This window comes from Bos grunniens, chromosome 7 (genome assembly GCF_055505025.1).
Source record: "Bos grunniens cultivar Pamir isolate PY7600 chromosome 7, Bosgru_T2T1.0, whole genome shotgun sequence".
NCBI lineage: Eukaryota > Metazoa > Chordata > Mammalia > Artiodactyla > Bovidae > Bos > Bos grunniens.
Genome location: NC_141171.1, coordinates 1,670,901 through 1,686,164, shown reverse-complemented (window position 1 = coordinate 1,686,164; position 15,264 = coordinate 1,670,901). Strand labels below are relative to the sequence as shown.

At 49.1% G+C, this 15,264-nt stretch overlaps 1 protein-coding gene and 1 long non-coding RNA gene across 2 annotated transcripts in view; one reads left to right on the top strand and one right to left on the bottom strand.

Annotated features, from left to right (window-relative positions):
* MAML1 (mastermind like transcriptional coactivator 1) overlaps window positions 1-12,877 on the top strand; it is a 62,021-nt gene extending 49,144 nt beyond the window's left edge. The window contains exons 2-5 of the mRNA XM_086407880.1: window positions 1,839-3,245; window positions 6,364-6,603; window positions 7,676-7,772; window positions 9,353-12,877. Of these exons, the coding sequence (XP_086264006.1) occupies window positions 1,839-3,245; window positions 6,364-6,603; window positions 7,676-7,772; window positions 9,353-10,332 (2,724 nt within the window). The 3' untranslated portion in view covers window positions 10,333-12,877. The remainder of the gene's footprint in view (window positions 1-1,838; window positions 3,246-6,363; window positions 6,604-7,675; window positions 7,773-9,352) is intronic.
* Window positions 11,380-14,052, bottom strand: LOC147367978 (uncharacterized). The gene is made up of 2 exons (XR_015166367.1): window positions 12,368-14,052; window positions 11,380-12,299 (listed from the first exon to the last, which is right to left on the bottom strand). It is a non-coding gene; the product is annotated as an uncharacterized LOC147367978 (long non-coding RNA).
* Between the last annotated feature and the right edge of the window lie 1,212 nt (window positions 14,053-15,264).

Sequence of the window (15,264 nt, the reverse complement as noted above, 5' to 3'; positions counted from 1 at the left end):
TTATTCCAGAATTAGTGGGAAGGCTTTCAGCTTTTTACCATTGAATATTATATTGGCTGTGGATTTGTCATAAATTTATTATCCTGAGATATGTGTCCTTTATACACAGGGGCTGTGTTCTTGAGTTGGGTCCTAGGATCATGTTTTGCTTATACCTCTGACCTACAGTTTCATTTATTCAGCATTTATAACTTTTTCTGAGCTAACTTAAGTATCCAAATATCTATTTAAAGAAGTACTTAGCCAGAATTTATAGAACACTGTGCAGTCAGCTTTAACAGTAAATCTTGAAGGAGAGGGAATGGAACATTGAAACTCAGAGATTGATAAAATTACCCTCCTTATTTTCTTGCTCATTGCACATGTGTGTCTACAGGTAGTTTCTTGCTGAGAGCTGGTGCCCTTGGCTCCCTTTGCACCCCACTCCCACCTGGGGATCAGGTACCTCTGCATTCAGCCCCATGGAGGGGGTGGGGTGGGTCTTTGTGGTCCTTCTCTGCAGCAGAAGACAGCGGCGCAGGGTGTCCTGTGCTGTTCTCTGAACTCTACTTAATGATAATATTGAAAGCTGTTATTTGGAACTTTGTAAATAGCACTGTATAGATGCTTAGGGCTAGTGGGGGGTGTGGAATTGAGAATGGGGGATAAAGGATAAAAGATGTAACAGAAGGAAGCATCGGCAAGGAGCAGCCACGTTTAGAGGTTGCGTGTTGGTGCCTCTGTGAGTGGAGGAGTTGAGTCCTGGCAGCTGGAAGCAAAGCTGGGAGATGTGGGGAGATGACACCGCTTGTCTTCCCCACCTCCACTGCCGTGCTGTCTCTGTGAAGCGCCTGTCCCTGAACTCTCAGGGTGCTCACTGCTCTACTGCTTGCATGGAGTGTTCATCTTATTCTGTAGCTATGTCCTAGAAGATTGGAAGCCCATGGGACCGCCTCATTTGTCTTGATATCCCCACAGCACTTGTCCCTGACACATGGTAGACTCTTAATGAGGTTAGGTGAACAAATGCAGTTGAGGAGAAGATGAGAGGTAAGGAACAATGCCAGGAAGATAGGACTGTATTGGAATTAGCGGTCCTGTTCAGAAGCGGTGGGGTCTGTGAGGGCTGGTGACTGGGTTCAGGGGGTGGAACGTGCTCAGGGTTGGTGGGGAGGAGAGTAGGACAAAAGGCAGAGGACCTGTGAGGCGTGTGAGGAAGCAGCCAGGCCACCTGAAAAGACTGGGGAGGGCATGGGAGTGCTGTGCTCTGAGAAGGAGCCTGGAGCACATGGTCAGCCCCCGACAGGGTCCAACCTATGCCAGCCAGGTCTCCTTCAGCTGTGAGCAGCAGAAATCCAAGTTAAACCAGCTTAAACATAAGGAGGAATTCGTTGGTTCCTGTGAGTGAAAAGTTGAGGGGGATGGCTGGTCTTAGGCATAACCTAGATCCCAGGACTTAAATGATGTTCTCAAGAATGTATATATATTCTGTGGCTCTTTATCATTGGCTCCATTATCAGGCACACCCTCAGGTTAGATGACTCTGGGCCGCATCAGACTTGTGTCCTACAAAAAGACCTGCATATGTCCAGGGAATGACTCACTGACTGCAGCTGTGTTGCTTAGCCACAGCTGAGCTAGTCCTGATTCAGGCAAGGCCACAGGAAAGGAGAAGGGGAAGACAGCCCTGGAAGGGAAATGGGAGTGTGTTCCTGGAAGTGGAGAGTGTAAACTAGGCAAGCAGAATCGGCAGGAGAGCGTTCTAAGGGGTACAGACCCTGGTCTAAGTCACCCTCAGAAGCAGAGGGATCACATACGTGGTGCTGTATATGTGAGTCACTCTTTTTCATGTTTTTCAGCATCTCCATGATACGGTAAAGAGGAATCTCGACAGTGCCACATCCCCTCAAAATGGTGATCAGCAGAATGGCTACGGAGATTTCTTTCCTGGGCACAAGAAGACGCGCCGAGAGGCCTCTCTGGGAGCCGCCGTCTCTTCCAACGGCCTGCCCCCGGCTTCCCCGCTCGGCCAGCCCGACAAGCCTGGCCCTGAAGCCCTGCAGGCCACTGGGAAGCATGCACTGGGGCTGGACTCCATCAGCAAGAAGTGTCTGGCAGACTCGAGCCTCCACCTGAACGGAGGCAGCAACACTAGTGAGTCATTTCCCCTGAGCCTGAATAAAGAACTGAAACAGGAGCCCATGGATGACCTGCCTTGCATGATCGCAGGGGCCGGAGGCTCCATCTCTCAAGGCAACCTCATGCCTGACCTCAACCTCAATGAGCAGGAGTGGAAGGAGCTCATCGAGGAGCTGAACAGGTCAGTTCCTGATGAAGACATGAAGGATCTGTTCAATGAGGACTTTGAAGAGAAGAAGGACCCAGAGTCTTCTGGTTCTGCCACACAGACCCCCTTGGCACAGGACATTAATATTAAGACGGAATTCTCTCCAGCGGCCTTTGAACAGGAACAGTTAGGCTCTCCACAAGTGAGGGCTGGGTCTGCAGGACAGACCTTTATGGGGCCTTCATCTGGCCCTGTGACCACAGATTCACCCAGCCTCGGGGGCTCCCAGCCCCTCTTCCTCACCGCTGGTCAGCCTGGAGTGGATAGCCCCAGTCCCAGCCTGATGCCGGCATCAGCCCAGGCTCAGAATGCACAGAGAGCCCTCTCCAGTGTGGTGCTGCCTAGCCAGGGCCCAGGCGGAGGCTCAGAGCTGTCCTCTGCCCACCAACTCCAGCAGATCGCTGCCAAGCAGAAGCGTGAGCAGATGCTCCAGAACCCGCAGCAGGCTGCCCCAGCACCCGCTCCAGGCCAGATGTCCACGTGGCAGCAGACAGGCCCCGCCCACAGTCCCTTAAACGCCCCTTACCCCGTGGAAAAGCCAGCCAGCCCTCCTGGTTACAAGCCAGACTTCACCACTTCCAAACTGCTCATGATGCCCAGTGTCAACAAGAGCTCCCCTCGACCTGGAGGCCCCTACCTCCAGCCCAGCCATGTGAGCCTCCACCAGCCGCCAAGTAACTTGAATCAAAACCCCGTGGCTAGCCAAGGCTCGGTGCTGGACTATGGCAACACCAAGCCCCTTTCTCACTACAAAGCAGACTGTGGACAAGGCGGCCCTGGGGCTGGCCAGAGCAAGCCGGCCCTGATGGCTTATCTTCCCCAGCAGCTGCCTCATCTTAGCAGTGAGCAGAGCTCCTTATTTCTGATAAAACCAAAGCCAGGAAATATGCCCTTCCGATCACTGGTTGCACCTAGCCAGGTGAGCACGGGTCTTTGCTCTGATACTCTGCATTCACATACACCCACCGAGTGGTTTTTCAGGTCCCAGATAGTTGGGGAACAAAGGGAGTAAGTGAGCAGCTACTTTTTGACTTCCAGCTCCCTTGGGAATGAAAATCAATCAAGCAAACCAGGATTGACTCTCAGTAGAATAGGATAGAACCCCTTGCACTTGGCCTGATGTCTCTCTCATGCCACACAACTTAAATCATTCGTGGCCGTGTTTTAAAGGTAAAGATCATCTTTAATGTCCTTAGAGGCTCTGTTTTTTTTCTTTTTTAAACAAACTTTCAGATATGTATGTCCAAAATGCCCTAAGTTTTAGTAAGCTTATAGCATTTAGGTGAATGCTGCTTTCTAACAGGTCTCAATTACATGGTTATTTACTTAAGGCTCTCAAGCCTGGCAGAATCACTGGGTCTGAAGGGTGGAGGATGGTCGAGAACCGTTTTATCACGATCATTGTCTGCATTTCTACTCACATTCACGTTCTAAAGTGTCCCCCAGCCCCGGAAGAGTAAACAAACAGCATTCCCAGCCTTCCTCAGAGCTAGCGCTGGCTTCTGTCCACCGCGGTGTGTCCTGCACTGCCGTCCACACTGTCCACATAGAGGGACCCACTGACACTGAGCTGACAGTCATGTGACTTTATAACAGTTGTATGACAGTTGTTTTGTCACGGTGCAGTGAGGTATCTCCTTCCTTTCGCTGCTGTAAGTAAAAGGCTGCAGTGAATGAACCTTTGTGTATTTGTAACACTAACATTTTAAACTCATCAGATTTCCTGTACAGATATTGCTAGATAAATTAAAATTATTTCCAAAAATAAATAAACTCATCAGTGGCCACAGGACTGGAAAACGTCAGTTTTCATTCCAGTCCCAAAGAAATGCAGTGCCAAAGAATGTTCAAACTACTGCACAATTGCACTCATCTCACACACTAGCAAAGTAATGCTCAAAATTCTCCAGGGCAGGCTTCAAGAGTACGTGAACCAAGAACTTCCAGATGTTCAAGCTGGATTTACAGAAGGCATAGCAACCAGAGATCAAATTGCCAACATCCGTTGGATCATCAAAAAAGCAAGAGAGTTCCAGAAAAATATCTACTTCTGCTTTATTGACTTACACCAAAGCCTTTGACTGTGTGGATCACAACAAACTGTGGGAAATTCTTCAAGAGATGGGAGTACCAGGCCACCTTATCTGCCTCCTGAGAAATCTTTATGCAGGTCAAGAAGCAACAGTTAGAATTGGACATGGAACAACAGAGTGGTTCCAAATAGGGAAAGGAGTACGTCAAGGCTGTATATTGTCACCCTGCTTATTTAACTTATATGCAGAGTACATCATGAGAAATGCCAGGCTGGTGGAAGCTGGAATCAAGATTGCTGGGAGAAATATCAATAACCTCACATACGCAGATGACACAAAACTTATGGCAGAAAGTGAAGAAGAACTAAAGAACCTCTTGATGAGAGTTAAAGAGTTGGCTTAAAACTCAACATTCAGAAAACTAAGATCATGGCATCTGGTCCCATCACTTCATGGGAAATAGATGAAGAAACAGTGGAAACAGTGACAAACTTTTTTGGGAGCTCCACAATCACTGCAGATGGTGACTACAGCCATGAAATTAAAAGACACTTGCTCCTTGGAAGGAAAGCTATGACCAACCTAGACAGCATATTAAAAAGCAGAGACATTGCTTTGCCAACAAAGGTCTGCCTAGTCAAAGGTATGGTTTTTCCAGTGGTCATATATGGATGTGAGAGTTGGACCATAAAGAAAGCTGAGCACTGAAGAATTGATGCTTTTGAACTGTGGTGTTGGAGAAGACTCTTGAGAGTCCCTTGGACTGCAAGAGATCAAACCAGTCAATCCTAAAAGAAATCAGTCCTGAATATTTGTTGGAAGAACTGATGCTGAAGCTGAAACTCCAATACTTTGGCCACCTGATGTGAAGAACTGATTCATTGTAAAAGACCCTGGTCCTGGGAAGGATTGAAAGCAGGAGAAGGGGATGACAGAGGATGAGATGGTTGGATGGCATCACTGACTCGATGGACGAGAGTTTGAGCAAGCTTCGGGAGTTGGTGATGAACAGGGAAGCCTGGCGTGCTGCAGTCCGTGGGGTCGCAAAGAGTTGGATGCAACTGAGCTACTGAACTGAACATTTTAAAAACAGAAAAACTCGATGCTAGTAATATCTGAGGAAATTGACATGTTTCAGATCATAGTAAGGATGTGTAAATAGGCACAGTGCTTTCAGAAAGTAATTTGACATTATATAGTTTTCATAAGCCATAAAAATGTTTGTAAACATTGACACATTATACCCCTGCAAGAAATAATACCAAAAAAAGAAAAAGAAGAATGTTATGTACAAGATGTTCATTGCATGATTATTTCTAATAGCCAAAAACTGAAAGCAGTGTAAGCATCTCTCAGTAGAAGAATGTGTGTGTAATGTCCATCCTTCTACTTATTTCAGCCACTATATTGTCACATGGACAGAAGAGCCTGGTGGGCTACAGTCCATGGACACGACTCAGTGACTAAACAACAACAACACATCTGACAGAAGCCAAGCAGTCTGTTCCCAGGAAAATGCTGTTCGTAGGTGGACAAACCGTTAAGTCCTGTTGCTTCAGGGACAGCCCTGCCTCCAGGGGCCCAAGGTTTGCACACTCGGTGTAGCCTCTCCATCAACCAGTGTCCCTCAGAAACTTCTTCTCTGGGGGCCTGTCTGTGCCCATGCATTCCAGTAAGGGAGCATTTAGAAGCTGCAGTTGCTTTTGGAACTGGGTATGCAGGTATACAAGTTTAAGTTTAAGCCACTGGTGAATTGTAGGAAACAAAGCTAACACTCAGCTACTAACTGTTCGTTGCCGTGCCCGGGCACTCAGGTGTCAGTGCTTTTGGTCTCAGCCCTGCCTTGCAGTGTGGTTGCTCTGGAGTCACGTGCCGAAAGAGCAGCGGCCTCAAAGGAGAGCCTGGAGCCAGGCTTTCACTAGGCAGAGCTCGTCCGCTCTGATCAGGGCTTATAGTCCCCAGTGTGTCCCACCTGACTTGAGACCCCCTTGTCTCTGTTGACAGGACCAGAACCCTCCCAATGTCCCTGTACCAACCCAGGCTGCCAGTGTGGGGACTCAGCCGCCCGCTGTTTCCGTGGCCAGCACGCACAGTAGCACCTCCTATCTCAGTAACCAGCAGCAGGCAGCGGTGATGAAGCAGCATCAGTTGCTTTTGGACCAACAGAAACAGAGGGAGCAGCAACAAAAACATTTGCAGCAACAACAGTTTTTGCAAAGGCAACAGCACCTTCTGGCAGAACAGGTAAAGAGAAAGGCGGGAGAAAACCCGACCCCCACCTCTTGCCGTGTTTGCCTGCGTCCCAGGTCACTGCGGTGGCCGCAAGCTTCGGTATGTATGTGTGTGGATTTGTGCTTATTTGTATGTCTGGTTTTAGAGTACTCTGGGAAACAAGAGTGTGCTATTTCTCAAACAGTGGTAGCCTGTGTCAGAGCAGCTTTATGTCACTTAGTGGGGATTAATGAAAGTGGAATCGCAATGTATTAGAACCATTTTTCCAGCAGCTACCAAAGCACTGAGCTCACTGATCCACCAATTTTCTGTGAGATCCTGCTTTGTTGTAGTTTGCTATAAGGCAGAACATAAAGTAGGGAAATGAAGATATCCCTGAGGTCCTGGGATTCGAGAACCCCAGGTTGTCAGGGACTGACAGCCCCCTCCTAGTCCTGCAGTTTGTTTGCCCCCTCGGTCATCAGATTGTCCTACGCAGATTCCAAGGTTACAGGAATTCTCAGGACTTTAAATTACATCCTTAAGACAGAAGAAAACTAGTTACCCAGAGGATAAAGTTGATTGAGGATGACTTTAAAACTCATATTACTGCCTCAGTTTCACCATGTATTAAATAACAGCTTTTGGGGGTATAATTCACATGACATACAATTCACCCATTTAAAGTATACAATTCAAGTGGTTTCCAGTTTAGTCAGAGTTACGCACCATCACCATAACCAGTTTTAGAACATTACCTAAAAGAAACCCTGTACCCATTAAAAAGTTATTCCTTCATCTTCCTAAGCCTAGGCAACCACTGTCTACTTTTTATCCCTGTAGATTTGCCTGTTTGGGACATTTCATATAAAGCATTCGAGATTCAGCTGTACTGTCTGTGTATCAGAACTCCGTTCCTTTCTGTGGCTCCTTAGATCTCACCCATCATTCTGTGTCATACTGTTTATTAAGAATCCCCCAAATGAGATTATGAACATTATCTCCACAGATAAAAAATTGTCCACTTGGACAATTTACTTTTCTCTGATCGCTTTGTTTTTGTTTTATGTGGGTCTTGTTTTCTGTTGATCTTGGCATTTTCTAGGAGAAGCAGCAGTTTCAACGCCATCTGACCCGACCGCCCCCCCAGTATCAAGACCCAACACAGAGCACCTTCCCACAACAGGTTGGACAGTTCACAGGTGAGGAGTGTTTGAGACGATGATGTGGGGCAGGGCAAGGCAGGCGCTGAACAGACGTTCCCCTCGTGCTGACTTTCTGCTGCCTGCTCAGCTTTCCAGTATAGGTGCCAAATGGACTCACATGCTCCTGTAGCTTCAGGCTGCGTAAGGAGCCTGGCTCTCTGGGTGCCCTGTAGGTGAGCCAGAGAAGGACAGAAGCAGGCTGCTTTGGCTGGGTCCCTGGCTGTATAGTCGTTTAAGGCAAAATCATCTCTAGTTGATAGATATCTTATCCATAGGAAGTGGCTTCTGTAATTCTTAAGAAAGTTCTTTGCTTCTACTGTTATGTGTCTCTTTAAAAAATGACCTTGTCCTATTTTCCAGATAAGGAGAAACTTCATGCACTTGTGGCCTTTTGCTTCTTTTCTTCTTTCTGTCTACTCATGTTGGTGTTAGCAGCAGACAGTTGATCTGGTGGGGGCAGGAAACATTCTGAGGTTTCAGCTGTCATGTCTCAGATATGTGAGAGAACCTGACCAGCATTGCTCAGGCTGTTGCTCTAGAAATAGAGAGTTCAGTTGATAGATGCAGAAAAGTCCAGGCCATACTTGCTTTTCTAGCTCTTGGACTATCTTCAAAACCTGTGCTTTCCTTGGTCAGTGACTCTTGCTATAACATGTCCTGATGAAGTTGCCCACAGCCGTGCTTCCAGAGGAGGCTGAGTGGGTTTTATGTTATGCTGACAGGACCAGGGGATTGAAGTCTGTGGGCAGCTCAGAAGATGAGCCTTGGCCAGCTTTCCTGCCTTCACCCCATTTAATGTTGCTGTGTGTTATCATTGGGAAAGAAGTGGATTATTTCAGCATTTCTCTCTTTTTCAACTCAGTTTTTAGTTAGGTGCTAATGGAAAGCAGAAGAGGAGAAACAAAGTGTACCCAGTTGTGGCCAACTCCTGAACAGCCCCTCTCCTACGCACACAGTGCTGTCACCACGCAGTCACTGCTTGAGACAGAGTCCCAGGTGGCAGGTTCCCCGAGGACAGGCCCTCTGTCCCCCCAGCACGGCCTGCGCCACAGAGCAGGCGCTCAGTACACGTCTTCTGGTGGCCCCCCTCCCACACCCTGCGGTACCACATCGTGTGGGCCCTCATCCGAGTGGTCCTGTCAGTCCCCCGCCAGTGAGGTCTAAACCAGCCACAGTCCAGTTACCCTGCGGCTCTACAGCCCTGTCCCCATAAGGGGGCTGCAGCTCCTCTGAATCTGGCCAAGACTATCTCTTCCTTTTATCCCAGACACTCTCCCCACATCCTAGCCACAGAGTTTTCCCCTTCCTCTGTGCCTTTTTTTTTTTTTTCTTTTAATGTACCTGTCTTAATCTCCTTATTGCGGGCTCCATTCTACCCTGTGGGGAACTTTTGGCCCCCAGGGCTCTCTTAATGCATTAAGGTTGCAGTGATCATGAGGTATCTGGTGAGGTATCAGAACACTGACTTTGCCTTTCATGCCTGTAGGATAGCAGTTGCTGTGTGGGTCTTAGATGTATCTCCATAGTGGTGATGAAGAAATGCTAGCTTGGCTGACAGCACTTTCTCTGTCTTCTAGGGTCCTCTTCTGCCATGCCTGGCGTGAACAGCTTGGGTCCATCTAACTCCAGCTGTCCCCGAGTGTTCCCTCAGGCTGGGAATCTGATGCCAATGGGCCCTGGACACACTTCAGTTTCTTCTCTTCCCTCAAACTCAGGCCAGCAGGACCGGGGTGTGGCTCAGTTCACTGGCTCCCAAAGCATGCCACAGAGCAGCCTCTACGGCATGACTTCCAGCATAACCCAGATAGTTCCCCAGCCTCCGCCACAGGCCACCAATGGACATGCCCACATTCCACGGCAGACCAGCGTGGGCCAGAACACCTCGGTTTCAGCTGCCTATGGACAGAACTCGCTGGGGAACTCTGGTCTCTCCCAGCAGCACAGTAAGGGGACCCTGAACTCGGGTTTAACTAAGCCACAGGTCCCCAGGGTATCAGCAGCCATGGGAGGCCAGAATTCCACGTGGCAACATCAGGGAATGCCGAACCTGAGCGGCCAGCCCCCGGGAAACAGCGCCGTAAGCCCGTTCACTGCAGCCTCCAGTTTCCACCTGCAGCAGGCCCACCTGAAAATGTCCAGCCCGCAGTTCTCTCAGGCGATGCCCAGCAGGCCCATGGCCCCCATGAGCTCAGCAGCTGTGGCAGGGTCCATGCTGCCCACTGTGAGCACACAGCAGAGGACCAGTGCCCCTGTGCCAGCACCTCCCCAGGGAGCCCCGCAGCAGGGCTTGTCGGGCCTGAGCCCGGCGGGGCCTGAGCTGGGGGCCTTCAGCCAGAGCCCTGCCCCAGCCATGGGCGGCCGGCCAGGCCTGCACTGTGCCCAGGCCTACCCCGTGCGGACCGCAGGCCAGGAGCTGCCCTTTGCCTACAGTGGGCAGCCGGGCAGCGGCGGGCTGGCCAGCATGGCTGGGGACGCCGACCTGATCGACTCCCTGCTGAAGAACAGGACTTCCGAGGAGTGGATGAGCGATCTGGACGACCTCCTCGGGCCTCAGTAGCAGGAGGATTTGTGGTATTTTCAGTGTTCACACAGCCTGTAGTTTTGTTCTCAGATTCAAGAAAGAGTAACTGCTTTGGACCAAATCCCACAGCCCAGGGAGCCGGGCAGGCAGAGCTAGAGCCGCAGAGCCGAGGCCTGGTCCTCCCGGGACCGTGGGGCCCACGGCTCCCAGCCAGCAGTTGGGATGTCGGGCTGGCCCCCCCATCTGCTGGTGTCACTGTATGGGGTTGGGACAGCAGGACTGGGTTCTACGGGGGTTTTTTCTATCCATAAGACCAAAAAGCCAACCGTAAAACCCCACGACGCCAGCTTTATAAAAATCTGTGCTATCATTTTGATCTAATCCAAGATTTCTCCACTTGGCCCAGTGTTGGGACAGATTTTTGTTGAAACTTTATAGTGGAACTATTTGCAATTTGTAGCATAGAAAAGATTTTTTAAAGGTTTTAAGGTTTTAAAAGAGGTTAGGGTAGGTGGTTAAAATCTATAAGTGGCATTGGAAACTTAGGGTTTCCTTTTGATTAAGAGCCTTTTTTATTCCTGCTCTTTGTCAGCTTTCAGGACAAAGAGAGGCTCACTGGAAAATTGCATGTGCCAAAAAGGAACAGGATGCCGTGAGAAGCAGAGCTAGTGGCAGAGATGCAGTCGTTACTGCAGCCCCGCGTTCTCCCAGAATGCTGTTCTTCCAGGTTGGCATTTAGGAAGACTTGGGCTGAGGAATCCCTTCCTCCAATGTTTTCAGAGCAGGACCCCAGGCTAAAGGCTGAAATACAAACTGGGGTTCCTGTGTCTCTTTTGTTGTGACTCCTCACCTTTTGCAGTTTCTCTGGAGACTCGTATTTAATGTATTAGGAAGGTGATCATTGTTGAGTTGTGCACAGATGTCTTTTCTTTCACCCTATCTTCATTTCCCATAACCGTTCTTTCTGCCTCCTGTTCTTTATATCTCCAGCCCAAGTGGAAAACCTCCTTATGGCACTAATTTACTAGATTGGAGAGGAAAAGAGTCATTAGAATTCCCCAGGGAACCCTAGCGCTGTAAGGAGGCGGGTGTCCCCTCCCCAGAAAGCAGAGGTTCAGGGGAAGGAGGGAAAAGGACACAGGCCAGAGGAAGGGCCCCCGCTCCACTCTGCTCCCGCTGCCTCTTCAGACGACTTGCACTTTCTAGAGAGAATTGCTGTGTAACACTAACACGTCCTTGCTAAAAACTCAAGTGGATTTCTCTTTTAAGGTCTGTGACTGTCTAGGTCTTGACTAAGCTAAGAGTCCACATAGTATTACCTGTGGGCTGTTTGTGGAAAGTGAAGACGGAGAGAGCACTTCAATATAGCAAAAGCAAAATGGTAAGCATAGGGTGGAACTCTTTCAAATGGAATATTGGAAGGAAAATAGTACACTGAAAAGAGTGGCTTATATGCAGAATGATCTCTGGCAAAATCACCACCCCATTTTTATTTCCCTGGAGTTTCAAAATGGATAATTCAAGGAGTATCATACGTAAAGAATTGAGCCAAGAAAAATGCTCACACAGCCAGCTTGAGTGGCTTTGAGGGGATGAAGGGTTGTGCACACATTGGTCGTTACTTTGCACCAGCAGTGCCTTTCATGGGGGTGCTTGGACCCTCAGGTCTTCTCTAGTAGCCATTTGCCGCCGTGAGTGGCGTTGGGGCCATTTCCCTTTTATCTCCCTCAAAGCCTTCCCCGGAGGCTGAATATAGCTTAGAGAAAGGGATGCATCATAAAGCCAGTGAAGACGCCACCCTCTGAGTGAGTTCCCGAATCTGAAGGGGAAGAGGGTGACTTCAGTGGGTTTTTTTTTTACCAAAAATAGCGGGCTGGAGGCTGGTGGTGGGTCCCTGTTCCTCTCCCGGTCTCCCTCTGGCTGCCGCTCACCTCTGTCCTCGGCACTCACACCTCTGCCCCCCCTTTTGGGGAGGGCTGCCCCTGCCTTAGTTCTGGGGCCACCTAGACAGACGGCAGGCTTCTGCCCCCCCTTTTGGGGAGGGCTGCCCCTGCCTTAGTTCTGGGGCCACCTAGACAGACGGCAGGCTTCTCACCTGCTGCAGTGTCAGAGCAATAAATGTGATGCTTGGGGTCCCCCCAGGGAGCTGCCAATGGCTTTATTTATGAATCTGGTTTTTGGGTAGTCAGGGAAGGAGACAACTCCACTTCAGTGCAAATCCCCATCTTCCAGGAGCCATGACTCAAAAGAAAAGGGTGCTCGGACTTTTGTTATACACATTTGCTTTGTGTAAATAAATGTTTACAATTTTATATTAAAGATGGAATAAGCGTTAGAGCTTCTGACTGTATATTTTTTACTTTTATAGATTTAAAAACTATGATCCTTTATATATGTGTTTTGGGGGGCTATAAGTTTTATGACAAACAGTTGGTATTGTTAACTTTTTACTGTCATCAAAGTACATAAAAATTCTATTAATTCCCTTATTCTTTTACTTCCTTAACTCTGGTATACACCAAAAAGAAGTCTTTACTTTCCTGTTTTATCACTATAAAATAATAAAAGTATTTTGCTAGTATGGAAACTGCCCACGTATTTTACTTCACATGGCCACGCCAGCAAGGCAGGAGGCGGACCAGCACGCAGCTGCTCTGCTTGGTAGTTGTGTGATTTGGCTGCTTTCTTAACGGACATTGGTGGCGGGGGTGTTGGGTTTGGTTTCCCTCAGAGTGACTTTTACTTTTGATGCTGCTAAGTCACTTCAGTAGTGCCTGACTCTGTGCGACCCCATGGACGGAAGCCTACCAGGCTCCCCGTCCCTGGGATTCTCCAGGCAAGAACACTGGAGTGGGTTGCCATTTCCTTCTCCAATGCATGAAAGTGAAGTCGCTCAGTCGTGTCTGACTCTTAGCGACCCCATGGGCTGCAGCCTACCAGGCTCCTCCATCCATGGGATTTTCCAGGCAAGAGTACTGGAGTGGGGTGCCATTGCCTTCTCCGTTACTTTTGATAGATAGATAGAAAATTAGCACTGACTTTGCCCAGGGCTGCCGGTCTTTCCCCTCTGGCTCATCCATGTCCTGAGTCTAACGTGAGGAAAGTTGGACCAGATAACTCAGGGATACCTTAGGTCCTTAGCAGTTCAAATGTTTCACTTAAAACCCTTGGGTTTATTGTCAATGCAGTTCTCTGGGTCTTGTTTCGTTTCCTTTTTTTATTGTAAGAATACGTGTGCTCTGGCACGTTCACCCCCTCACTCCTGTTGGTATCACATTGTCAAGGGCATCAAATGGAGACACACCAGGAACCTGGAAAGCGCGTCTTCTCAGTGACCTCTCACCTCAGGCACAAGCTGGAAGAGGGTCAGGCCTGGAGAAGCTGAAGCTCTCGGGAGAGCAGGAGAGAGCAGCCTTCAGGGAGGAAGCCTGTCACGTGGTGGAATTAAAGATATGATTACTCTGATGAAGCCCTGAATGTAGGGCACAGGGAAGGGAAGAACACCAGACTCATGAAGTCTTGGCTGAGAATGCACAGAACGTGTGCGGGGGGCAGGGGGTTTGCTGTCCTTAGTGGTCAGAGAAGTCCGAAACAGAACAAAAGTGAGGCGGTTGTGCTGGTCAGAGCAACAGAGCTAAGAGTGCCCGCTGCAGCGTGATGAGGCAGGCTGCGGTACGACGTTCTCTGTGGGAAGAGATTTTGAAAAAGGTAGTAAGCTCCTTTAAAGTGTTCATGCCATCTGTCCACCCCAGCAATTCCAACTCTGAGAAGCCATCCTTGAAAATAAATCCAGGAGCAGAAAAAGTTGACGACAGTGGTGTTCCTGGTAGTAGTGTTTGTAACCGCAGAAAACTAGGAGAATCGGACAAAGAGTTGTCAGAAGGGATTAGTTAAGTAAGTTGCCGTACTTCCACCTGATGAGATATTATATATATATATTTTTTTTAATATTCAGAAGGTTTTTAAAAAATTTTAATTGGAGGGTGATTGGTTTACTGTTGTAAAACAGCGTGAATCAGCTATGCTGCTGCTGCTGTTCAGTCACTAAGTTGCGTCTGACTGCAACTCCATGGACTGTCGCCTACCAGTCCATGGGGTTTTCCAAGCAAGACTACTGCAGTTGCCATTTCCTTCTCCAGGGGATCTTTCCAGACGAGGGATCAAAGTCGTGTTTCCTGCTCGGCAGGCAGATTCTTAACCACTGAGCCACCTGGGAAGCCCCAAATCAGCCCTAAGTATACATAAATTCCCTCCCTTTTGAGCCTCCCTAGCGCCCCCTCATCCCACCCCCACCCCAAGTCATGGCAAAGTGCCAAGTTGACCTCCCTGTGCTGAACAGCTGCTCCCACTATTTGGGAAGGATTTGAACATAGTAACTTTTAGTGCTGGTTTTATCAAGCTTCTGTTGGGTGCAAACAGAAAAACTGGCTAACCCTGAAAATTCCCTGCCCCCAGTCTGCTTTTTAGGTTACTAGGTAACTCCCAGAATCAAAGGAGATGTTGAACAAGCTAGGCCTCAGGAGTGCCAAGGGTAGGTAGTTCTGGTGTGTTGAGAGTCACCAGGCAGGCTTGTGTGGAGGCAGGTTCACTCACCTGCTGTGAGCGTGTGCTGTGCCTGGCCAGGCATTGTGTCAGGAGCAGGGGGTGCAGCTGCAGTGCGGGAGAACAGGGCCCTGTTGCGGGGACTTCTAGTAGCATGTGGAAGGGGTGTCCTAAATGCGTGACTGGTTTCAAAATGATGAAATGTCAGGAAGGGACTGAAGCAGCGATAAGATTGTGCTGGGGCTACCGGGAGGGAGGGGGTTGGGGGAGGCCTGAGAGGCTTGAGATGTGGTGGGCCCTGGACAGAGATAACTAACAGGCCGGCTGCCGACGGGAGCCAGTGAGAGGCCTGGGGAAGTGCACTTCATAGCCACATGGAATGGGAGAGGAAGTTCCCCAAAGGCGCTGTGCTACGTCGCTTCAGTC